This window comes from Panulirus ornatus, chromosome 46 (genome assembly GCF_036320965.1).
Source record: "Panulirus ornatus isolate Po-2019 chromosome 46, ASM3632096v1, whole genome shotgun sequence".
NCBI classification, from domain to species: domain Eukaryota; kingdom Metazoa; phylum Arthropoda; class Malacostraca; order Decapoda; family Palinuridae; genus Panulirus; species Panulirus ornatus.
Window position 1 is genome coordinate 35,117,282 of NC_092269.1, and position 27,060 is coordinate 35,144,341.

The window sequence follows — 27,060 nt, forward strand, 5'->3', positions numbered from 1 at the left end:
ATGTTAGAATCCTTCTGTTGCACTGTGCTTCTCATAAAATCATTGGAGTTATAGCTCTCTGAAATAGAATGCAAGATGTTGCAACATCCAATCTTGGAGTTTCTGAACAGAGATGCATTGCAAAAGGGTGTGATACAAGTAACTTGGAGTGCATTTAAGGATTCGGAGTTCTGTGTAGAAGAGGTACATTGAACGTATTAACTGTGGAAAGCCAAGGGATCTCAGTATGACAGTGCACTACTAAGTTGAAATGCAGCTTAATTTCACTGCATTCACAGAAGTACTATGAAACTTTTGAAAACACAGATCTAAATCATGAAAAATAAATAGTTCCAATATACATCCAAATGCATGAAGTTCCATAGGATTTTTTTAACCATATTGGCTTACCTTTCCTGTCTTGGGAGGGCAACATGAGGAACAGGAACATGAGCCATTTTGATGAGAAATTCGTACTTGACTCCTTCTGTTCCTATATTTAAAAAAGTTAATAGAGGAGGGAAGGAGTTCTAGCTGTTCACTCCTGCTTTTCTTAGTAACCTCTCACAGCATGCAAGAGATTTACGAGGAACATTTTTCCCCCCGATTCCCAAGGATGATGAAAAAAAAAATCATTTCATAAAATTCAAATCTCAGTATTATATACATGCTTTTTTTTTACAATTACAAAAATACAATGCAGACATAATTCCCTATGAATCATCTCCCCACATGTTAAAGGAATTGAATTAGTATGTAAGGTCCCTACTGGAAATGGGACAAATGATACAGCTTGGAGATGCATTTATCCAATACTTTCATTATAAAGAGTATTCAGATTTATGGTAATGACCTTCACGTGTGAATAAAGCATGAAACCTAAGTGGATAAATGCTTAGTCTACCTGCTGCGTTCAATGGGACAGTTTTGTGCCTATAAAAATAATCAATTGTCTAGCAAATTCAACTATTAGCGATTATACGCTTTAAATTGTTAATATACTTCCCACATAGTTCCCTTAGAATAAATTAATCACAAGTTGGCTCCGAGATGGAGATGGGATGTATTCAAACTTATCTACAGAGAGATTTTGATCCTACACTATTTTACAAACATATACCCGGTTTAATGGCACTACTTCTTATATTCCAATGAGTATGAAGCATGAGACCTGTTAGGATAACAGCTCACATTCTGCATCCTGAATACAACAGGATACTTTTTGTGTCTGTAAGCTGCAATCTTGCAAATTCAACTAAAGGCTGAGTATCCCTTATCCGAAATGCCGGGAGCATAGTATTTTGGATTTTTCGGATTTTGGAATATTTGCATATACATAATATGTGGAAACTAGGATGGTGCGGAAACAAACGACTGTTCAACGGTCTTCCTCAGGAGATAATGATTCCAGCATTCTGCAGGACTGTGTTCAAGAAGTGACGGTCAACTCGGCGTGTCGCTCTCTTGACTGGATCGCTTGTCGCGCTGCCTCCACTCGTTCCCAGCGATCTCTGCTGCCTGACGTGACCAGTAGATGAACCCAGACTTTGTGTTAACGTTGTTCTTAATCCCTTCCTCTAGGTAAGCTTTCACACTTATCACTGAACGGTCGACGCCAAGGTAACTATAGGAAAGTGACAAAACTTTTTCGTGATAGTGTGAAAGCTTACCTAGAGGAAGGGAATAAGAACAACGTTAACACAAGGTCTAGGTTCATCTGCTAGTCACGGTAGGACACGGAGATCGTTGTGAAAGGGTGGAGGTTGCCAGGGCAAGCGATCCAATCAGGGAGCGACACGCCAAGGCGTCCGACAGGGTGACCATCACTTGCTGGGGAATAAGGTCCCGCCGAATGCTGAAATCAGTTTCTGAGGAAGACCGCTGAAACGGTCAGCTCTAACCCGTTTGTTTCCATACCATTCTGTGTTCCACATTTACCACGATGGATAATAAATAATGAGATATCTTGGGGAAGGGACCCAAGTCTTTTAAACACAAAATCAATAAATGTTTTATACACAACTCACACAGCCTGAAGGTAATATGTACAATATTTGAAATAATTTTGCTCACGAAAAGGTTTGTGTAATAGTGAACCATCAGAGAGCTAAGGCGTCACTAACCTCAGCCGCTCATGTGGACAATCTGTGGTTTGGCATCACCTTCATTCTTGACTCTGAATTCATATGCTACTGAGGGGAAATCACTCTCTTACGCTTATTCACACAGAGCAGAGACCAAGCAAAAAAACACAGTGAGTAATGCATCGCAGGTCTGGCGGTGATGATGGTATGTAACAAACTGGCGCCAACAGAGTGTCAGAGTCCAGCATGGGCAAGTGAGGTCAGGTGTGGAATTTTCCACATGGAACGTCATGTCGCCGCTTAAAAAGCTTCGGATTTCGGATTAGGGATCCTCAACCTGTACTAGTGACTGATCTTTACACCTGGTTTGAAAAACAAGAATATATATATATATATATATATATATATATATATATATATATATATATATATATATATATATATATATATAGTCTGTGATAAATGTAATTATGCATTACGAGCGAGTGTATAGTGATTTACCTCATACTGAACATGGTTTGGTGGCACATAGTGATTATTACATTGTAGGAACCATCTAATGCAGTCATCATGGGAAGGAGATAACACTGTGTATCCTTAAACCCACAAAATCATGATTTGAATTTGGATCCAGACGGGATTCTAATCTAATGTCATAATCACTATGTTTACAATACAGACAGGGGATGACATGCTATCAGTGGACTGCCACAATGTATATGATCAGCTGGGGAAACCGTGGAAAGATTCTGTGGGGCCTAGTTGTGAAGAGGGGGGCTGTAGTTTTGGTGTATTACACATGACAGCTAGAGAATGGATGTGAGCAAATGAGGCCTTTTATTCCTCTATTCTTGGCACTACCTTGCTAATACGAGAAATTATGAATGCGTCTACGGGAAAAAGACAAAAGAACGATTATCAAATACCAATTATTAGCCCAGACATGCTTCCTTAGGAAAAAAATCTGTAGCTCAGATGATACATTTATCAGTTTCAGTAGCTTTATCGTTAGTTTAGTTTTCAGTATTTTCTTGAAATATATCCCTCTTTGCTTGGATGATGTTACTTTAGTTGCAATATCACAAAGTTCTGTTTCTATAATCATCTTCTCATGCCTTTTATATGCAAAGCAGATATGAGTAACTGAACTGGCAGTTACAAATGCTGTTTAACTGTTAGCCACTGAGTAAAGTTTACTTCCATGCCAGTAACTTCTGTAATGGTAAATATCGGTATATCTTCTATGGGCATCATTAATAGTTATAATTGCCTGACACATATAATTCAGTTTTACATTGGAGGAAAACTGAATGGATTACAGTTTAAGGGGAAAATACAAGTACATATTATCGCTTCATTGGTGCTAACAGCCCTCACTGCTTGCCTCCAATCTGACATGCTTAGGATTTCTACTGAGTAACACCCGTGTACCCAAATGCTCTTCCTTTGTCTTTATTCATAAGCAAAGCCACATTATTATTATCTGAGATTACCTACATCATTCTCTTAAGTGTAAACTATACACAACTTGTAATACCATATATAGCAAATTTGATACAATATTTGGAGATCATGATGAAAAATGGATCTTAGCTGGTATGTTACTTGAATCAGTTTGTTATTCATATCAGCTTAAACATACTGTATCTTGTTTTCATATCATATCTATGAATGTTCTCCAGGCATATTATTTACCAGTGTATTCATGTTGCTTTCAAAATGTGATGGACAATAAAGACAATCTAAGATCACAAATGTAACCAAATGTACTGTTAGTTACATTTATCATAACTGGAGGGCAGAGTTTTTGCCTCTTAACAAAAGCATAATACAGTAATCTCAACATGAATACATGACAGAATTTCATACTTGTTCCTCATAATAACACTTCCAACTTACTCATCACCGTGACTACAAATAGACTACTCCTACATGCTTGTCACATGAATCTAATGCTAGTACCTCTGGTAAATCAAAATAGTTCAAGTACATGCAATACACTCTAGACTGATTCAACACAGACTTCTACACCAATCATTTGTGTGAGATACTGGTGATCCATATGTATTCTACTCCTTCGCCAAGTCTTCCAGTAAAGACATCTGGGCTTTAAGCTCTTCCATCTTAAGACCTGGGGCAAAAGAAAACGTTTTGAGTATGAGAAACATATTTTAGCACTTACCTAAAGTATGAACAGAGCAGACTTATCCGCGTCAACATGTGGGTAATGGCAGGAGAACACCATTTCCACTAAAAGTAGACTACCAAAACAGTGACCACCTCTCTCATAAGTCACAAGCTGCCAGGAGCTCTTCACTCAGGAGCAGAATATCAGAGAATGATTACTCAGGGACTGAGTGGCTTAAATTAAACGAGTAGTCACTCCATTAATCCAAGAGGAGGCATGCCACACTCATTTAGCTGTTGGATATGGCAAGTTTAGAACAATGCAAAACCCAAAAAAATTGTCAAAATGGGCAGAGATATGATCCAACTCTATAGCCCATATTCAGTACTTACTGATGAACATGAGATTTAGGGAGGAATAAGATGGCAGGCCAACTAAAATAACAAAATGCCATCACTTGTTGAGTACACTGTCTATATCATAAGTCCTTTTGTTACCATCAGATTGCCAATCAAACAATCTCATAGATTCTGATGATCAAAAACAAAAATTTATCACAACAAGAATTTACAGGCTCTCTCTTGTAATATAAAAGGAAGTTTCAACTGAGAAACAGGAAATCAATTTTTCAATAATACAAGTGACATGCTTACTGCACATTTCACCAAACTCGACCACATCAACAGAATTTCACCTCAAAAGACCCCTCTATCTTTCTCTGGTTCTCTCTGAGTCTCATACTATCATCACTTACAAAAGCCCAATTTTAATGATCCTTCACACATTCATTCTTTCTACATCCTTATCCCATTATGTTACAATAAATCTACCTATACTATAATTAGTTTTAAATTTGTCTATCTTACTTCCAACCTGATAAGGGTTTTCAATGAATACAACTGAAAAACCTTGTAGTGAATAACTCACCTATAGTTTGAATAACACTCTTTTTTTGATTTTCATTTAACTTCCTCAATAATGCATTGTAGTCGTTCAGTGTTTCTGTTACTTGAACTTGTGTATCTTCCATATCCTCAGAGAAGTAGACTGTTCCTGAAGATGATCTCTGTCATGTGAGGATTTGAAACTATTAATGACAATGCTATTCACATTTGGATATTATAATGGCCTATTTCAAAAAGACAAACGTGAATTATAGATAATATTCAGACAACATTCTCTGGCAGAATAAATATGATGCACAATAAAAGTTATAGCATTTGGCATCTGACTAACTGGAAAGCTCTTGCATCTGGAATTTCCTAAGGCTCCCAAGACAAATGCATATTGCAATTGGTATCTATAAAACCATTCCAAGCAAAATGTGCTGCTCTCAGAGCTTCCTTGAAGTTCACATCACAACAATGGTTCCAAGCATCACTATTTAGGAAGTTTAGTTTTCCCACCGAACTTCAGTTGATTCACACTCATTGCATGCCTGCTGAATTTAGCTTAAGATATCTTCTACATCCTGTAGCTATTGCAACTAATTACATGGCAACTATTGCCTAATGGTGTAAACAGTGCTTAAGGTTAAAACATCATAACTGAATACTCACTGCATCATTCATGAGTTCCATGGCTTCGGTAAACTTCTCTGAAATGCTTTCAATGGCCCTTTTAACCTCTGGCTCTGTCATCTCTTTGCCATTTTTGACAGAGAAGTGACAGTTGCAACATATATTTTGTTTTAATGTTTGCAAAAATGCTGAATCACTAATCTGAGAGAGGGAAACTGGAATTTTCTTTTCAAACATATGTCGCTCTTTGGTAGTTGCATTATTCATTGATCCATGCCATCTGCAACAAAAAATAGTAATTATATCTAAAACTAAACAATAAACACCATATTATCAAAACAAGACATCGAAGAGAAGAGAGTAGAGAGATTAAGTGAGCTTGGAAAGGAGAAGTGTGTGAGGACGTACAACGAGAGATTAAGTGTAGAATGGCAAAAGGTAACAGCAAAGGATGTGAGGGGAGTGGGTGAGGAACAGGATGTATTTAGGGAAGAAGTGATGGTATATGGCATGAGAAAGGTGGGAGGTGGGCAGATTAGAAATGGTAGTAAGTGGCAAGATGAAGGATAAAGTTGCAAGGTAAAAAGAGATGCATTTGGAAGATACTTGCAAGGAAGGCGTGCAAATCACTGGAATATGTATAAAGAAAGTGGCAGGAAGTCATGAGGAAGGTGCAAGAGTGGAAAAAGAGAGCAAAGGAGAGTTGGGGTGAGAGCGTATCATTAAACTTTAGGGAGAATACAATGACGTTTGGGAAGGAGGTAAATAAAATGCATAAGACAAAAGAACAAATGGGAAAAATGGTGAATGCGGCAAGGGGGGAAGTGATAACAGGTAGTGATGAAGTGAGGAGGAGATAGAGTGAGTATTTTGAAGGTTTGTTAAATGTGTTTGATAATAGAGTGGCAGATGAAGGGTGTTTTGGCTGGGGTGGTGTGCGAAGTGAGAAAGTCAGTGAGAGTGTTTTGGTGAAGAGAAAAGTGGTGATGAAAGCCTAGTGGAAGATGATATCCGGCAAGGCGGCAAGTTTGGAAAGTATTGCAATTAAATCTCAAGAAAGAGGGTGCTGTGTTGTTAATTGGTTGATAAGGATATTCATTGTATGTAGGAATCATGGTGAAGTACCTCAGGATTGGCAGAATGCATGTGTAGTGATATTGTACAAAGGCAAAGGGAATGAAGGTGAGTGTTCAAATTACAGATGCATAAGTTTGTTGAATACTCCTAGAAAACTGTATAGTGGGGTATTGATTGAGAGGGTGAAGGCATGTACAGAGCATCAGATTGGGGAGGAGCTGTGTGGTTTCAAAAGTGATAGAGGATGTGTGGATCAGATGTTTCCTTACAAGAATGTTTGAGATATACTTAGAGAAACAGATGGATTTGTGTATCTGAAGAAGGCATATGACAAGGTGGATGAAGATGCACTGGTGGCTGATTTGGGTGAGAAACTGCAGAAGTTGGTGACTGAGTTTGGAAAAGTGTGTGAAAGGAGAAAGTTGAGAGTAAATGTGAAAAGGAGCAAGGTTATCAGCTTCAGCAGGGTTCTGGGAGAAGTTAGTTGGAATGTGAGTTTGAATGGAGAAAAACTGGAAGAAGTAAAGTGTTTTAGACATCTGGGAGTGGACTTAGCAGTGAATGGAGTCACAGAAGTGGAAGTCACAAGGAAGGTGCAAGAGTTGAAAAGGAGGGAAAATGAGAGTTGGGGTTAGTGAGTATCATTAAACTTCAGGGAGAATAAAAAGATGTTTTGGAAGGAGGAAAATAAAATGCATAAGACAAGGGAAAAAATGGGAATATTGGTGAAGGGGGCAAGGGGAGAAGTGATAACAGGTAGTGAAGAAGTGAGGAGGAGATGAAGTGATGATAGAGTGGCAGATGTAGGGTGTTTTGGTTTGAGTGGTGTGTGAAGTGAGAGTGTCAGTGAGAGTGGTTTGGTGAAGGGAGAAGAGGTGGTGTAAGCCTTTAGAAAGATGAAATCCGGCAAGGCAGCAGCTTTGGATGGTATTGCAGTTAAATCTATTAAGAGAGGGGGTGATGGTGTTGTTGATTAGTTGGTAAGGATATTCATTGTATGTATGGATCATGGTGAAGTACCTCAGGACTGGTGGAATGCATGTATAGTGCCACTGTACAAAGGCAAAGGGGATAAAGTTAAGTGTGGAAACTACAGAAACATAAGTTTCTTGAGTATTCCTGGAAAACTATATGGGAAGGTACGAAGGTACTGATTCTCTTAAGAGGGTGAAGGTATCAGACTGGGGAGGAGCAGTGTGGTTTCTGAAATGGCACAGGTGTGCAACAGATGTGGGCTTTGAAAAATGTGTAATATACTCAAAGAAAATGAGAGCTTTCTATGTGGCAGTTATGGGTCTGGAGAAGGTATATGACATGGTGGATAAAGATGCTTTGTAGAAGGTATTAAAAGAATACGGTGTGGGAGGTAAGCTGCTAAAAGCAGTGAGAAGATTTTATCAAGGGTGTGAAGAATGTGTACAATTAGGAAGAGAGGAGAGCGAATGCTTTCCAATGAAGGTTGGTCTGTGGCAGAGGTATGTGATGTTCTCAAAGGTAAATGCAAGACTTTTGGAGACAGGGGCGAGTATGCAGTCTCTTGGGGATGAGAAGGCCTGGGAAGTGAGTCAGTTGCTGTCTGCTCATGATACAGCACTGGTGGCTGATTTCAGTGAGAACCTGCAAAGCTGGTGACTGAATTTCGAAAAGTGTGTGAAAGGAAAAAGTTGAGGGTAAATGTGAATAAGAGCAAGGTTATTAGCTTCAGCAGGGTTCAGGGACAAGTTAGTTGGGATGTAAGTGTGAATGGAGAAAAAGTGGAAGAAGTGAAGTCTTTATATATCTGGGAGTGGACTTAGCTGCGAATGGGACCATAGAAGTGGAAGTCACAAGGAAAATGCAAAAGTTGAAAAAGGGGGAAATGAGAGTTGGGTTGAGAGAGTATCAGGGAGAATAAAAAGATGTTTTGGAGGGAGGTAGATAAAATGCGTAAGACAAGAGAACAAATGGGAAGATTGGTGAAGGGGGCAAGGGGCGAAGTGATAACAGATTGTGATGAAGTGAGGAGATGGAGTGAGTATTTCAAAAGTTTCTTAAATGTGTTTGATGATAGAGTGGCAGATGTAGGGTGTTTTGGTTGGGGTGCTGTGCAAAGTGAGAGAATCCGTGAGATTGATTTGGTGAAGAGAGAAGAGGTGGTGAAACCCTTGTGAAAGATGAAGTCTGGCAAGACAGCAGGTTTGGAGAGTATTGCAATCAGATTTATTAAGAAAGAGGGTGACTGTGTTGTTGATTGGTTGGTAAGGATATTCACTGTATGTATGGATCAAGGTGAAGTGCCTCAGGATTTTTGGAATGCATATATAGTGCCATTGTATTAAGCAAAGGGGATAAAAGTGAGTGTGAAAACTACAAAGACATAAGTTTGTTGTGTACTCCAGGAAACCTGTATGGACCGGTATTGACAGAGGGTGAAGGCATGTACAGAGCATCAGACTGGGGAGGAGCACTGTGGTTGAGAAGCGATAGAGGATGTGGGAATCAGATGTTTGCTTTTAAGAATGCAAGTGAGAAATACTTAGAGAAACAGATGGATGTGTATGTGGCCATTATGGATCTAGAGAAGCCATAAGACTGGGTGGAAAAAGATGCTTTGTGGAAGGTCCTACGAGTACATGGTGTGGGAGGTAAGCTGCTAAAAGAAGAGATGTTTTCATCAAGGGTGTAAGGCACGTGTATGATTAGGAAGAGAGAAGAGTGACTAGTTTCCAATGAAGGTTGGTCTGCGGTACGGGTGTGTGATGTCCTCATGGTCATTTAATTTCTTTATGGATGGGGTGGTTAGGGAGGACAATGCAAGTGTTTTGGAGAGAGGGGCAAGTAAGCAGTATGTTGGGGAAAAGAGGGCCTGGGAAGTGAGTTAGTTGTTGTTCGCTGATGATACAGCACTAGTGGTTGATTTGAGTGAGAAACTGCAAAAGTTGGTGAATGAGTTTGGAAAAGTGTGTGAAAGGAAAAAGTTCAGAGTAAATGTGAATAAGAGCAAGGTAATTAGCTTAAGCAGGGTTAAGGGACAAGTTAGTTGGGATTTGAGTTTGAATGGAGAAAAACTGGAGGAAGTGATGTGTTTTATATATCTGGGAGAGGACTTAGCAGCAAATGGAACCATGGAAGTGAAAGTCACAAGGAAGGTGCAAAAGTTGAAAAAGAGAGCAAAAGAGAGTTGGGGTGAGAGAGTATCATTAAACTTTAGGGAGAATAAAAAGAGAGAGGCATTTGCATGATTCTTACAGGAAGTACTGCAAATGACTGGGAGATGTATAAAAGAAAGAGGCAGGAGGTCAAGAGAAAGGTGCAAGAGTTGAAAAGAGGGCAAATGAGAGAGTATCATTAAACTTTAGGGAGAATAAAATGATGTTTTGGAAAGAGGTAAATAAAATGCATAAGACAAGAGAACAAATGGGAACATTGGTGAAAGGGGCTGGGGGGAAGTAATAACAGGTAGTGATGAAGTGAATATTTTGAAGGTCTGTTGAATGTGTTTGATGATAAAAGTAGCAGATATAGGGTGTGTTGGTTCAGGTAGTGTGCAAAGTGAGAGGGCTAGTGATGGTGGTTATTAGCTTCAGGAGAGTTCAGGGAGAAGCTAGTTGAGATGCGAGTTTGAATGAAGAAAAATTGGAGGAAGTGAAGTGTTTCAGATATCTGGGAGTGGACTTAGCAGTGAATGGAACAATGGAAATGGAAATCACAATGAAAGTGCAAAAGTTGAAAAAAGAGGGCAAATAAGAGTTGAGGTGAGGGAGTATCATTAAACTTTAGGAAGAATAAAATGATGTTTTGGAAGGTGGTAAATAAAATGCATAAGACACGAGAACAAATGGGAACATTGGTGAAAGGGGCAAGGGGCGAACTGACAACAGCTACTGATAAAGTGAGTATTTTGAAGGTCTGTTGAATGTGTTTGATGATACAGTAGCAGATATAGGGTGTTTTGCTTCAGGTGGTGTGCAAAGTGGGGGAGCCAGGGATAGTGGTTTGGTGAAAAGAGAAGAGATGAAGTCTCGCAAGGCAGTAGGTTTGGATGGCACTGCAATCAAATTTATTAAGAAAGAGGGTGACTATGATGTTTCCTTGATGTTTGCTGATGATACAGTGCTGGTGGCTGATATGAGTGAGAAACTGGAGAAGTTGGTGCCGGACTTGCAGAAAGAGTGTGAAAGGAGAAAGTAGAGAGCAAATGTGAATAAGAACAAGGTGATTAGCTTCAGCAGGGTTCTGGGAGAAGACAGCTGGGATGTGAGTTTGAATGGAGAAAAATTGGAGGAAGTGAAGTGTTTCAGATATCTGGGAGTGGACTTAGCACTGAATGGAACCATGGAAAAAGAAGCCACAATGAAGGTGCAAGAGTTCAAAAAGAGGGCAAATGAGAGTTAGGGTGAGAGTATCGTTCAGCTTTAGGGAGAATGAAATGATGTTTTGGAAGGAGGTAAATAAAATGCATAATACAAGAGAACAAATAGGAACATTAGTGAAAGGGGCAATGGGCAAAGTGATAACAGGTAGTGATGAAGTGAGAATTTTGAAGGTCTGTTGAATGTGTTTGATGATACAGTAGCAGATATAAGGTGTTTTGCTTCAGGTGGTGTGCAAAGTGACAGCCAGTGATAGTGGTTTGGTGAAAAGAGAAGGGGTGATGAAAACCTTGTGGAGGATGAAATGTGGTAATGCAGTAGATTTGGATGGTATTGCAATTAAATATATTAAGAAAGGGGGTGACTGTGTTGTTCACTGGCTGGTAAGGATACTCATTGTATGTATGGATTATGGGGAAGTGCCTAAGGATTGGTGGAATGAATGTATAGTTCCATTGTAAAAAAGACAAAGGGGATGGAGGTGAGTGTGCAAACTACAAAAACATAAGTTTCTTGAGTGTGGATCAGATCTTTCCTGTGAAGAATGAGAGAGATATATTTAAAGAAACAAATGAATATATATTTGACATGGATATGGAGACAGCATATGACATGGTGGATAAAGATGCTTTGTAGAAGGTCTTAAAAGAATACGGTGTGAGAGGTAAGCTGCTAAAAGCAGTGAGAAGTTTTTATTAAGGGTGTAAGGCATGTGTACAATTATGGAGATAGGAGAGTGACTGGTTTCCAGTGAAGGCTGGTTTGTGGCAGAGGTGTGTGATGTTCACATGGTTCTCTAATTTGTTTATGGATGAGGTGGTTAAGGAGGTAAATGTAGAGTTTTGGAAAGAGGGGCGTGTATGCAGTCTATTGGGAATGAGAAAACCTGGGAAGTGAGTCAGTAGTTGTTTGCTGGTGATACAGTGCTGATGACTGATATTAAGTGAAAAACGGCAGGAGGTGGTGACTGAGATTAGAAAAGAGTGTGAAAGGAGAAAGTTGGGAGCGAATGTGAATAATAGCAAGGTTATCAGCTTCAGCAGGGTTCTTGGAGAAGCTAGCTGGGATTTGAGTTCGAATAGAGAAAAATTGGAGGAAGTGAAGTGTTTTAGATATCTGGGAGTGGACTTAGCAGTAAAGTAACACATGGAAGTCACAATGAAGGTGCAAGAATTGAAAAACAGGGAAAATGAGAGTTAGGGTGAGAGTATCAGCAAACTTCAGGGAGAATAAAATTATGTTTTGGAAGGAGGTGAATACATTAGATAAGACAAAAGTACAAATGGGAGCATTGGTGAAAGGGGCAAGGGGGGAACTGGTAACACCTGGTGATGATGTGAGTATTCTCAAGGTCTGTTGAATGTGTTTCATGAAACATTAGCAGATATAGGGTGTTTTGCTTCCGGTGGTGTGCAAAGTGAGAGAGCCAGTGATAGTGGTTTGGTGAAAAGATAGGTGGTGAAACCCTTTTGGAAGATGAAATCTGGCAAGTCAGTAGGCTTGGGTGGTATTGCAATAAAATTGATTAAGAAAGGGGGTGACTGTGTTCTTGATTGGCTGGCAAAGATACTCATTGGATATATGGATTATGGGGAAGTGCCTCAGCATTAGTGGAATGCATGTATAGTGCCATTGAAAAAAAGACAAAGGGGATGAAGGTGAGTGTGCAAACTACAAAAACATAAGTTTCTTCATTGTGGATCAGATCTTTCCTGTGAAGAATGAGTGAGATATAGTTAGAGAAAACAATTTGACATTTATGGATATGGAGAAGACACATGACATGGTGGATAAAGTTGCTTTGTAGAAGGTCTGAAAAGAATACGGTGTGTGTGTGTGTGTTGGGGGGGCGGAGGGATGTCGGCTGCTAAAACCAGTGAGAAGTTTTTATTAAGGTTGTAAGGCATGTGTACAATTAGGAAGAGAGGAGAGTGGTTTCAACTGAAGGTTGGTGTCTGGCAGAGGTGTGTAATGATCACATTATTCTTTAATTTGTTTATGGATGAGGTAGTTAAGGAGGTAAATACAAGAATTTTGGAGAAAGGGGCGATTATACTGTCTCTTGGGAGTGAGAAAACGTGGGAAGTGAGTCAGTTGTTGTTTGCTTGTGATACAGTGCTAGTGGCTGATATAAGTGAGAAACTGCAGAAGTTGGTGACTAAGTTTACCAAAGAGTGTAAAAGGAGAAAGTTGAGAGTGAGTGAGAATAGGAGCAAGGTTATTAGCTTCAGCAGACTTCTAGGAGAAGCTGGTTGGGATGTGACTTTGAATGGAGAGAAATTGGAGGAAGTGAACTGTTTCAGATATCTGGGAGTGGACTGAGCAGTGAATGGAAACATGGAAAGGGAAGTCACAATGAAAGTGCAGGAGTTAAAAAAAGAGGGCAAATGAGAGTTAGGGTGAGAGTATTATTATACTTCAGGGAGAATAAAATGATGTTTTTAAAAGACGTTAATAAAATGCATAAGACAAGAGAACAAATGAGCACATTGGTGAAAGAGGCAACGGGCGAACTGATAACAGCTAGTGATGAAGTGAATATTTTGAATGTGTTTGATGAATCATTACCAGATACAGGGTGTTTTGCTGCAGGTGGTGTGCAAAGTGAGAGAGCCAGTGATAGTGGTTTGGTGAAAACAGAAAAGGTGGTGAAACCCTTGTGGAAGATGAAATCTGGCAAGGCTGTAGGTTTGGAAGGTACTGCAATAAAACTGATTAAGAAAAGGGGTTGTTGATTGGTAGGTAAGGATACTCATTGTATGTATGGATTATGGGGAAGTGCCTCAGGATAGATGGAAGTGAGTTAGTTGTCGTTTGCTGGTGATATAGTGCTGGTGGCTGATATAACCGAGAAACTGCAGAAGTTGGAGACTGAGTTTAGAAAAGAGTGTGAAAGAAGAAACTTCAGAGCGAATGTGAATAAGAGCAAGGTTATTAACTTCAGCAGAGTTCTAGGAAAAGCTAGTTGGGATGTGACTTTGAATGGAGAGAAATTGGAGGAAGTGAAGTGTTTCAGATATCTGAGAGTGGACTTAGAAGTGAATGGAAACATGGAAAGGGAAGTCACAATGAAGGTGCAGGAGTTGAAAAAGAGGGCAAATGAGAGTTAGGGTGAGAGTATTATCAAACTTCAGGGAGAATAAAATGATGTTTTTAAAAGACGTTAATAAAATGCATAAGACAAGAGAAAAAATGGCAACATGCGTGAAAGAGACAAGGGGCGAACTGATAACAGCTTGTGATGAAGTGAATATTTTGAATGTGTTTGATGAATCATTACCTGATACAGGGTGTTTTGCTGCAGGTGGTGTGCAAAGTGAGAGAGCCAGTGATAGTGGTTTGGTGAAAAGAGAAAAGGTGGTGAAACCCTTGAGGAAGATGAAATCTGGCAAGGCTGTAGGTTTGGAAGGTATTGCAATAAAACTGATTAAGAAAAGGGGTCGTTGATTGGTAGGTAAGGGTACTCATTGTATGTATGGATTATGGGGAAGTGCCTCAGGATAGATGGAACTGAGTTAGTTGTCGTTTGCTGGTGATACAGTGCTGGTGGCTGATATAACCGAGCAACTGCAGAAGTTGAAGACTGAGTTTAGAAAAAAGTGTGAAAGAAGAAAGTTCAGAGCGAATGTGAATAAGAGCACGGTTATTAGCTTCAGCAGGGTTCTGGGAGAGGCTAGTTGGGATTTAATTTCAAATGGAGAAAATTTGGAGGAATCTGAGAGTGGACTTAACAGTCAATGGACACATGGAAATGGAAGTCATAATGAAGGTGCAAGATTTGAAAAAGGGGGCAAATGAGAGTTAGGAAGAGAGTATTATCAAACATCACGGAGAATAAAATGATGTTTTTAAAGGAGGTTAATTAAATGCATAAGACAAGAGAACAAATGGGAACATTGGTGAAAGGGGCAAGGGGCGAACTAATAGCAGCTAGTGATGAAGTGAATATTTTTAAGGTATGTTGAATGTGTTTGATGATATATTAGCAGATGTAGGGTGTTTTGCTTCAGGTGGTGTGCAAAGTGAGAGAGGCAGTGATAGTGATTTGGTAAAAAGAGAAGAGGTGGTGAAACCCCTGTGGAAGATGAAATCAGGCAAGGCAGTAGGTTTGGATGATATTACAATAAAACTGATTAAAAAAAGGGTAAAATTGATTAAAAAAAGAGTAACCAAGGATACTCATTGTATATATGGATTATGTGGAAGTGCCTCTGCATTGGTGGAATGCATGTATAGTGCCACTGAAAAGAGACAAAGGGGATGAAGTTGAGTGTGCAAACTAGAAAAACATAAGTTTCTTAAGTGTGGATCAGATCTTTCCTAAGAAGAATGAGTGAGATATACTTCGAGAAAGTAAAGAATATATATGTGACATTTATGGATATGGAGAAGGCATATGACAATGTGGATGAAGTTCCTTTGTAGAAGGTCTTAAAAGAATACGGTGTGGAGAGTTAGAGTGATAGTATCATCAAACTTCAGGAAGAATTAAATGATGTTTTGGAAGGAGGTGAATAAAATACATAAGACAAGAGAACAAATGGGAACATTGATGAAACGGGCAAACAGCGAAGTGATAATAGATAGAGATGAAGTGAGTATTTTGAAGGACTGTTGAATGTGTTTCATGATACAATAGCAAATGTAGGGTGTTTTGCTTCAGGTGGTGTGCAAAGTGAGAGAGCCAGTGATACTGGCTTGGTGAAAAGAGAATAGGTGGTGAAACCATTGTGGAAGATGAAATCTGGCAAGGCGGTAGGTTTCGATGGTATTGCAATAAAATTGATTAAGAAAGGGGGTGATTGTGTTGTTGAATGGTTGGTGAGGATACTCACTGTATGTATGGATTATGGGGAAGTGCCTCAGTATAGATGGAATGCATATGTAGTGCCACAGTAAAAAATTAAAGGGGATAAAGGTGAGTGTGCAAACTACAAAAACATAAATTTCTTCATTGTGGATCAGATATTTCCTGTGAAGAATGAGCGAGATATACTAAGGGAAACAAATGAATATATATTTGATATTATGGATATGGAGAAGGCATATGACATGCTGGATAAAGCTGCTTTGTAGAAGGTCTTAAAAGAATGCGGTGTGGGTGGTAAGCTGCTAAAAACAGAGAAGTTTTTATTACGGTTGTAAGGAATGTGTACAATTAGGAAGAGAGGAGAGTCACTGGTTTCAATTGAATGTTGGTCTATGGCAGCGATGCGTAATGTTCACATAGTTCTTTAATTCATTTATGGATGAGGTAGTTAAGTAGGTAAATACAAGAGTTTTGGAGAGAGGGGCTATTATAAAGTCTGCTGGGAATATGAAAACCTGGGAAGTGAGTCAGTTGTTGTTTGCTTGTGATACAGTGCTGGTGGTGATATAAGTGAGAAACTGCAGAGGTTGGTGACTGAGTTTAGTAAAGAGTGTAACAAGAGAAAGTTGAGATCGAATGAGAATAAGAGCAAGGTTATTAACTTCAGCAGAGTTCTAGGAAAAGCTAGTAGGGATGTGACTTTGAACAGAGAGAAATTGGAGGAAGTGAAATGTTTCAGATATCTGGGAACGGACTTAGCAGTGAATAGAAACATGGAAAGGAAGTCACAATGAAGGTGCAGGAGTTGAAAAAGACGGCAAATGAGAGTTAGGGTGAGAGTATCATCAAACTTCAGGGAGAATAAAATGATGTTTTGGAAGGAGGTAAATAAAATGCATAAGACAAGAAAACAAATGGGAACATTGGTGAAAGGGGCAAGGGGTAAAGTGATAATAAACAGTGATGAAGTGAGTATTTTGAAGGACTGTTGAATGTGTTTCATGATACATTAGCAGATATATGGTGTTTTGCTTCAGGTGGTGTGCAAAGTGAGAGCGCCAGTGATATCGGTTTGGTGAAAAGAGAAGAGGCGGTGAATCCCTTGTGAAAGGTGAAATCTGGCAAGGCACTTGGTTTGGATAGTATTGCAAAAAAATTAATTAAAAAATAGGGTGACTGTGTTCTTGATTGGTTGGTAAGGATACTCATTGTATATATGAATTACGGGAAAGTGTCTCAGTATTGGTGGAATGCAAATATGGTACCACTGAAAAACTGCAAAGATGAAGAGTATGCAAACTACAAAACATAAGTTTCTTAAGTGTGGATCAGATCTTTCCTGTGAAGAATGAGTGAGATATAATTAGAAAAACAATGAATATATATTTGACATTTATGGATATGGAGAAGGCATATGAAAAGGTGGATAAAATTGCTTTGTAGAAGGTCTTAAAAGAATACGGTGTAGTTGGGTAAGCTCCTAAAGGCAGAGAAGTTTACATTAAGGTTCTGAGGCATGTGTACAATTAGCAAGAGAGAAGAGTGACTGGTTTCAATTGAAGGTTGGTCTGTGGCAGTGGTTTGTTATGTTCACATGGTTCTTTAATTTATTTATGGATGAGGTAGTTAAGGAGGCAAATGCAAGAGTTTTGGAGAGAGGGGCGATTATACAGTCTATTGGGAATGAGAAAACCTAAGAAATGAGTCAGTTGTTGTATGCTTGTGATACAGTGCCGGTGGCTGATATAAGTGAGAAACTGTAGAAGTTGGTGACTGAGTTTAGAAAAGAGTATAAAAGGAGAAAGTTAAGAGCGAATGTAAATAAGAGCAAGGTTATTAGCTTCAGCAGACTTCTAGGAGAAGCTAGTTGGGATGAGAGTTTCAATGGAGAGAAATTGGAGGAAGTGAAGTGCTTCAGATATCTGGGAGTGGACTTAGCAGTCAATGGAAACATGGAAAGGGAAGTCACAATGAAGGTGCAGGAGTTGAAAAAGAGGGCAAATGACAGTTAGGGTGAGTGTATAAATATACTTCAGGGAGAATAAATTGATGTTTTCGAAGGAGGTGAATAAAATGCATTAGACAAGAGAAAAAATGGGAACATCGTTGTGAAAGGGGCAAGGACCGAAGGGATAATAGATAGTGATGAAGTGAGTATTTTGAAGGGCTGTTGACTGTGTTTGATGAAACATTAGAAGATACAGGGTGTTTTGCTGCAGATGGTGTGTAAATTGAGAGCCAGTGATAGTGGTTTGGTGGAAAAGTAAAAGGGTGGTGAAACCCTTGTGGAAGATGAAATGTAGCAAGGCAATAGATTTGGAAGGTATTGCAATAAAACTGATTAAAGAAAGGGGGATGACTGTGTTGTTGATTGGTTGGTAATGATACTGACTGTATGTAAGGATTACGGGGAAGTGCCTCATGATAGATGGAAGGGAGTCAGTTGTTGTTTGCTGGTGATACAGTGCTGGTGGCTGATATAAGCAAGAAACTGCAGAAGTTGGAGACTGAGTTTAGAAAAGAGTGTGAAAGAAGAAAGTTCAGAGCGAATGTGAATAACAGCAAGGTTATTAGCGTCAGCAGGGTTCTGGGAGAAGCTAGTTGGGATGTGACTTTGAATGGAGAGAAATTGGAGGAAGTGAACTGTTTCAGATATCTGGGAGTGGACTTAGCAGTGAATGGACACATGGAAATGGAAGTCATAATAAAGGTGCAGGAGTTGAAAAAGAGGGCAAATGAGAGTTAGGGTGAGAGTATCATCAAACTTCAGGGAGAATAAAATGATGTTTTGGAAGGAGGTGAATCAAATGCATAAGACAAGAGAACAAATGGGAACATTGGTGAAAGGGGCAAGGGGTAAAGTGATAATAAATAGTGATGAAGTGAGTATTTTGAAGGACTGTTAAATGCGTTTGATGATACATTACCAGATATATGATGTTTTGCTTCAGGTGGTGTGCAAAGTGAGAGAGCTATTGATATTGGTTTCGGGAAAAGAGAACAGGTGGTGAAACCCTTGTGGAAGGTGAAATCTGGCAAAGCAATAGGTTTGGATGGTATTGCAAAAAAATTGATTACAAAATTTTGTTCTTGATTGGTTGGTAAGGATACTCACTGTATATATGAATTATGAGAAAGTGCCTCAGTATTGGTGGAATGCATATATAGTGCCATTTAAAAAAAGGCAAAGGGGATGAAGGTGAGTGTGCAAACTACAAAACATAAGTTTCTTGAGTGTGCATCAAATCTTTCCTGTGAAGAATGAGTGAGATATAATTAGAAAAACAAATGAACATATATTTGACATTTATAGATATGGAGAAGGCATATGAAAAGGTGGATAAAGTTGCTTTGCAGAAGGTCTTAAAAGAATACGGTGTGGGGTGTAAGCTGCTAAAAGCAGAGAAGTTTATATTAAGGTTGTAAGGCATGTGTACAATTAGAAAGAGAAGAGTGACTGGTTTCAATTGAAGGTTGGTCTGTAGCAGAAGTGTGTAATGTTCACATGGTACTTTACTTTGTTTATGGATGAGGTGGTTAAGGAGGTAAATGCAAGAGTTTTCGAGAGAGGGGCGATTATAAAGTCTGCTGGGAATGAGAAAACCTGGGAAGTGAGTCAGTTGTTGTTTGCTTCTGATACAGTGCTGGTGGCTGATATAGGTGAGAAACTGCAGAAGTTGGTGACTGAGTTTAGAAAAGAGTATAAAAGGAAAAAGTTAAGAGCGAATGTGAATAAGAGCAAGGTTATTAGCTTCAGCAGAGTTCTAGGAGAAGCTAGTTGGGATGTGACTTTGAATGGAGAGAAATTGGAAGAAGTGAAGTGTTTCAGATATCTGGGAGTGGACTTAGCAGTGAATGGAAACATGGAAAGGGAAGTCACAATGAAGGCGCAGTAGTTGAAAAAGAGGGCAAATGAGAGTTAGGGTGAGAGTATCATTATACTTCAGGGAGAATAAAATGATGTTTTGGAAAGAGGTGAGTAAAATGCATTAGACAAGAGAAAAAATGGGAACATTGGTGAAAAGGGCAAGGGGCGAAGTGATAATAGATAGTGATGAAGTGAGTATTTTGAAGGACTGTTGACTGTGTTTGATGAAACATTAGCATATACAGGGTATTTTGCTGCAGGTGGTGTGCAAATTGAGAGAGACCGGTGATAGTGGTTTGGTGAAAAGAGAAGAGGTAGTGAAACCCTTGTGGAAGATGAAATGTGGCAAGGCAGTAGGTTTGGAAGGTACTGCAATAAAACTGATTTAAAAAAGGGGATGACTGTGTTGTTGATTGGTTGGTAAGGATACTCATTCTATGTATGAATTATGGGGAAGTGCCTTACGATAGATGGGAGGCAGTTGTTGTTTGCTGGTGGTACAGTCCTGGTGGCTGATATAAGCAAGAAACTGCAGAAGTTGGAGACTGAGTTAAGAAAAGAGTGTGAAAGAAGAAAGTTCAGAGCGAATGTGAATAAGCTTCAGCAGGGTTCTGGGAGAAGCTAGTTCGGATTAAATTTCGAATGGAGAAAATTTAGAGGAAGAAGTGTTTTAGAATCTGGGAGTGGACTTAGCAGTGAATGGACACATGAAAATGGAAGTCATAATGAAGGTCCAAGATTTGAAAAAGGGGCAAATGAGAGTTAGGGTGAAAGAATTATCAAATTTCAGGAAGAATAAAATGATGTTTTCGAAGGAGGTGAATAAAATGCATAAGACAAGAGAACAAATGGGAACATTGGTGAAAGGGGCAAAGGACGAACTGATAACAGCTAGAGATGAAGTGAATATTCTGAAGGTCTGTTGAAGGTGTTTGATGATATATTAGCAGATGTAGGGTGTTTTCCTTCAGGTGGTGTGCAAAGTGAGAGAGCCAGTGATACTGGCTTGGTGAAAAGAGGTGGTGAAACCCTTGTGGAAGATGAAATCTGGCAAGGCGGTAGGTTTCGATGGTATTACAATAAAACCGAATAAGAAAGGGGGTGACTGTGTTGTTGATTGGTTGGTAAGAATACTTATTGTATGTATGGCTTATGGCGAAGTGCCTCAGTATAGATGGAATGCATGTATAGTGCCACAGTAAAAAGGCAAAGGGGATGAAGGTGAGTGTGCAAACTACAAAAACATGAGTTTCTTCATTGTGGGTCAGATCTTTTCTGTGATGAATGAGCGAGATATACCTAGAGTAACAAATGAATATATATTTGACATTATGGATATAGAGAAGGCATATGACATGCTGGATAAAGTTGCTTTGTAGAAGGTCTCAAAAGAATGCGGTGTGGGTGGTAAGCTGCTAAAAGCAGTGAGAAGTTGGAATGCATGTATATTTCCATAGTAAAAAGGCAAAGGGGATGAAGGTGAGTGTGCAAACTACAAAAACATAAGTTTCTTGATTTTGGATCAGATCTTTACTGTAAAGAATGGGTGAGATATATTTGGAGAAACAAATGAATATATCTTTGACATTTATGGATATGGAAAAGGTATATGATATGGTGGATAAAGATGCTTGTAGAAGGTCTTAAAAGAATATGGTGTGGGAGGTCAGCTCCTAAAAGCAGAGAAGTTTTCATTAAGGGTGTAAGGCATGCGTACAATTAGGAAGAGAGGAGAGTGACTGGTTTCCAGTGAAGGTTGGTTTGTGACAGAGGTGTGTGATGTTCCCATGGTTCCTTAATTTGTGTACGGATGAGGTTGTTAAGAAGGTAAATCCAAGAGTTTTTGGAGAAAGGGGCGTGTATGCAGTCTGTTGGGAATGAGAAAGCCTTGAAAGTGAGTCAGTTGTTGTTTACTGTTGATACAGTGCTGGTGGCAGATATAAGTGAGAAACTGCAGAAGTTGGTGTCTGAGTTTAGAAAAGAGTGTTAAAGGAGAAAAATGAGAGCGAATGTGAATAACAGTAAGGTTATTAGCTTCAACAGGGTTCTAGGAGAAGCTAGTTGGGATATGAGTTTGAATGGAGAAACACTGGAGGAAGTGAAATGTTTAAAATCTGGGAGGGGACTTAGCAGTGAATGGACACATGGAAATGGAAGTCATAATAAAAGTGCAAGAGTTGAAAAAGAGGGCAAATGAAAGTTAGGGTGAGAGTATCATTAAACTTCAGGGAGAATAAAATGATGTTTTGGAAGAAGGTGAATAAAATGCACAAGATGAGAGAACAAATGGGAACACTGGTGAAAGGGGCAAGGGGCGAAGTGATAACAGATAGTGATGAAGTGAGTATTTTGAATGTCTGTTGAATGCGTTTGATGATACATTAGCAGATGTAGGGTGTTTTACTTCAGGTGGTGTGCAAAGTGAGAGAGGCAGGGATAGTGGTTTGGTGAAAAGAGAAGAGGTGATGAAACCCTTGTGGAAGATGAAATATGGCAAGGCAGTAGGTTTGGATGGTATTGCGATAAAATGGATTAAGAAATAGGGTGACTGAGTTGTTGATTGGTTGGTAAGGATACTCATTGTATGTATGGATTATGGAGAAGTGCCTCAGGACTGATGGAATGCATGTATAGTGCCACTGAAAAAAGGCAATAGAGATGAAGGTGAGAGTGCAAACTACAAAAACTACAAAAACAGGTCTATTGAATGTGTTTCATGATACATTAGCAGATATAGGGTGTTTTTCTTAAGGTGGTGTACAAAATGAGAGAGCCAGTGATAGTGGTTTGGTGAAAAGAGAAGAGGTGGTGAAACTCTTGTTTAAGATGAAATCTGGCAAAGAAGTAGGTTTGGATGGTGTTGATATAAAATTGATTGAGAAAGGGGGTGACTGTGTTGTTGACTGGTTGGTAAGGATACTCATTGTATGTATGGATTATGGAGAAGTGCCTTACAATAGATGGAATTCATGTACAGTGCCCCTTTAAAAAGGCAAATGGGATGAAGCTGAGTGTGCAAGCTACAAAAACATAAGTTCCTCCAGTGTGGATCAGATCTTTCCTGTGAAGAATGAGAGATGTACTTAGAGAAACAAATTAATATATATTTGACATTTATGGATATGAAGAAGGCATATGACATGATGGATAAGTTGCTTTATAGAAGGTCTTAAAAGAATATGGTGTGGGAGGTAAGATGCTACAAGCAGTGAGAAGTTTTTATTAAGACTGTAAGGCATGTGTACAATTAGGAGCAGAGAAGAGTTACTGGTTTCAACTGAAGGTTGGTCTGTGGCAAAGGTGAGTAAAGTTCGTTCACACGGTCCTTTAATTTGTTTATGGATGAGGTAGTTAAGGAGGTAAATGCACGAGTTTTGGAGAGAGGAGCGATTATACGGTCTGTTCGGAATGAGAAAACCTGGGAAGTGAGTCAGTTGTTGTTTGCTTGTGACACAGAGCTGGTGGCTGATATAAGTGAGAAACTGCAGAAGTTGGTGACTGAGTTTAGAAAAGAGTGTAAAAGGAGAAAGTTCAGAGCGACTGTGAATAGGAGCAAGGTGATTAGCTTCAGCAGAGTTCTAGGAGAAACTAGTTGGGATGTGAGTTTGAATGGAGAGAAATTGGAGGAAGTGAAGTGTTTCAGTTATCTGGGAGTGGACTTAGCAGTGAATGGATACAAGGAAAGGGAGGTCACAATGAAGGTGCAGGAGTTGAAAAAGAGGGCAAATGAGAGTTACGGTGAGAGTATCATTATACTTCAGGGAGAATAAAATGACGTTTTGGAAGGAGGTAAATAAAATGCAAAAGATAGAGAACAAATGGGAACATTGGTGAAAGGGGCAAGGGGCAAGTTATAATATCTAGGGATGAAGTGAGTATTTTGAAGATCTCTTTGAATGATTTTCATGATACATTAGCAGATGTAGGGTGTTTTGCTTCAGGTAGTGTGGAAAGTGAGAGAGCCAGTTATAGTGGTTTGGTGAAAAGTGAAGAGGTGGTGAAACCCTTGTGGAAGATGAAATCTGGCAAGGCAGTAAGTTAGGATGGTATTGCAATACGATTGCTTAAGAAAGGGGGTGACTGTGTTGTTGATTCGTTGATAAGGAAAGTCATTGTATGTATGGATTATAGAGAAGTGCCTCAGGATTGGTGAGATACATGTATAGTTCCATTGTAAAAAGGCAAAGAGGATGAAGGTGAGTGTGGAAACTACAAAAACAAGTCTCTTGAATGTGGATCAGATCTTTCCTGTGAAGAATGAGTGAGATATATTTAGAGAAAGAATTATTATTATTACTATTTTGCTTTGTCGCTGTCTCCCGCGTTTGCGAGGTAGCGCAAGGAAACAGACGAAAGAATTGGCCCAACCCATCCCCATGCACAATGTATATACATACCCATACATCTCAATGTACACATACATATACACACACAGACACCTACATATATACACATGCACACAATTCACACTCTCTGCCTTTATTCATTCCCATCGCCACCTCGCCACACATGGAATAACATCCCCTCCCCCCTCATGTGTGCGAGGTAGCGCTAGGAAAAGACAACAAAGACCCCATTCGTTTACACGCAGTCTCTAGCTGTCATGCAATAATGCCCGAAACCACAGCTCCCTTTCCACATCCAGGCCCCACACAACTTTCCATGGTTTACCCCAGACGCTTCACATGCCCTGATTCAATCTATTGACAGCACGTGGACCTCGGTATACCACATCGATCCAATTCACTCTATTCCTTGCCTGCCTTTCACCCTCCTGCATGTTCAGGCCCCGATCACTCAAAATCTTTTTCACTCCATCTTTCCACCTCCAATTTGGTCTCCCACTTCTCCTCGTTCCCTCCACCTCCGACACATGTATCCTCTTGGTCAATCTTTCCTCACTCATTCTCTCCATGTGCCCAAACCATTTCAAAACACCGTCTTCTGCTCTCTCAACCACGCTCTTTTTATTTCCACACATCTCTCTTACCCTTACATTACTTACTCGATCAAACCACCTCACACCACATATTGTCCTCAAACATCTCATTTCCAGCACAATCACCCTCCTGCACACAACTCTATCCATAGCCCACGCCTCGCAACCATACAACATTGTTGGAACCACTATTCCTTCAAACATAGCCATTTTTGCTTTCGGAGATAATGTTCTCGACTTCCACACATTCTTCAAGGCTCCCAGGATTTTTGCCCCCTCCCCCACCCTATAATTCACTTCCGCTTCCATTTGACATTTATGGATATCGAGAAGGCACATGATATGGTGGATAAGATGCTTTGTAAGTCTTAAAATAATACGTTGTGGGAGGTAAGCTGCTAAAAGTGATATGCTTTTATTAAGTGTGTAAGGCATGTGTGCAATTAGGAGAGGGTAGTGACTGGTTTCCAGCGAAGGTTGGTCTGTAGCAGACGTGTGTGATGTTCCCCTGGTTCTTTAATTTTTTTATGGATGAGGCCTGAGGAGATAAATGCAAGAGTTTTGGAGAGAGGGGTGAGGATGCAGTCTGTTGGGAATGAGAAAGCCTGGAAAGTGAGTCAGTTGTTTTTCGCTGGAGAAACAGTGCTGGTGGCTGATATAAGTGAGAAACTGCAGAAGTTGGTGACTGAGTTTAGAAAAGTGTGAGAGGAGAAAGTTCAGAGCGAATGTGAATAAGAGCAAGGTTATTAGCTTCAGCAGGGTTCTGTTTTAGAATCTGGAAATGGAAGACAGAATGAAGGTGCAAGAGTTGAAAAAGAGAGCAAATGAAAGTTAGGGTGAGAGTATCATCAAGCTTCAGGGAGAATAAAATGATGTTTTGGAAGGAGGTGAAAAAAATTCATAAGAGAACAGAACAAATGGGAACATTGGTGAAAGGGGTAAGGGGCGTAATGATAACAGCTTGTGATGAAAAGAGTATTTTGAAGGTCTGTTGAATGTGTTTTATGATACAGTAGCAGATATAGGGTGTTTTTCTTCAGGTGATGTGCAAAGTGACAGAGCCAGTGATAGTGGCTTGGTGAAAAGAGAAGAGGTGGTGAAACCCTTGTGGAAGATGAAATCTGGCATGGCAGTAGGTTTGGATGGTATTGCAATAAAATTGATTTAGAAAGGGGGTGACTGTGTTGTTGATTGGTTGGTAAGGATACTCACTGTATGCATGGATTATGGGGAAGTGTCTCAGGATAGATGGAATGCATGTATAGTGCCACTGTAAAAAGGCAAAAGGGATGAAGGCGAGTGTGCAAACTACAAAAACATAAGTTTCTTGAGTGTGGATCAGATCTTTCCTGTGAAGAATGAGTGAGATATACTTAGAGAAACAAATGAATATATATTTTACATTTATGGATATGGAGAAGGCATATGACATGGTGGATAAAGATGCTTTGTAGAAGGCCTTAAAAGAATATGGTGTGGCAGGTAAGCTGGTAAAAGCAGCGAAAAGTCTTTGTTAAGGGTATATGGCATGTGTACAATTAGAAAGAGAGGAGAGTGACTGGTTCCCAGTGTTGGTCTGTGGTACAGGTGTGTGATGTTCCCATGGTTCTTTAATTTGTTTATGGATGAGGTGCTTAAGGAGGTAAATGCAAGAGTTTTGGATAGAGGGGCGAGTATGCAGTCTGTTGGGAATGAGAAAGCCTGGGAAGTGAGTCAGTTGTTGTTTGCTTGTGATACAGGGCTGGTGTCTGACATAAGTGAGAAACTGCAGAAGATGGTGACTGAGTTAGAAAAGAGCATGAAAGGAGAAAGTTGAGCGCGAATGTGAATAACAGCAAGGTTATTACCTTCATCAGGGTTCTGGGAGAAGCTAGTTGGGATTTGAGTTTGAATGGAGAAGAATCGAAGGAAGTGAATTGTTTTAGAATCTGGGAGTGGACTTAGCAGTGAATGGACACATGGAAATGGAAGTCACAATGAAGATGCAAGAGATGAATAGGAGGGCAAATGAGAGTTAGGGTGAGAGTATCATCAAACATTAGGGAGAATAAAAATGATGTTTTGGAAGGTGAATAAAAGGCATAAGACAAGAAAACAAAATGGGAACATTGGTGAAAGGGGCAAGGGGCGAAGTGATAACAGATAGTGATGAAGTGAGTATTTTGAAGGACTGTTGAATGTTTGATGATACATTGGTAGATATAGGGTGGTTTGCTTCAGGTGGTGTGCAAAGTGAGAGAGCCAGTGACAGTTGCTTGGTGGAAAGAGAAGAGGTGGTGAAGCCCTTGTGGAAGATGAAATCT

General features: G+C 39.7%; 1 protein-coding gene across 1 annotated transcript in view; it reads right to left on the reverse strand.

Moving 5' to 3' along the window:
- Nucleotides 1-614: 614 nt before the first annotated feature.
- LOC139763226 (uncharacterized) overlaps nt 615-27,060 on the reverse strand; it is a 36,455-nt gene continuing 10,009 nt past the window's right edge. The window contains exons 2-4 of the mRNA XM_071689085.1: nt 5,751-5,991; nt 5,119-5,257; nt 615-4,194 (exon numbers count right to left, since the gene is read on the reverse strand). Of these exons, the coding sequence (XP_071545186.1) occupies nt 4,133-4,194; nt 5,119-5,257; nt 5,751-5,991 (442 nt within the window). The 3' untranslated portion in view covers nt 615-4,132. The remainder of the gene's footprint in view (nt 4,195-5,118; nt 5,258-5,750; nt 5,992-27,060) is intronic.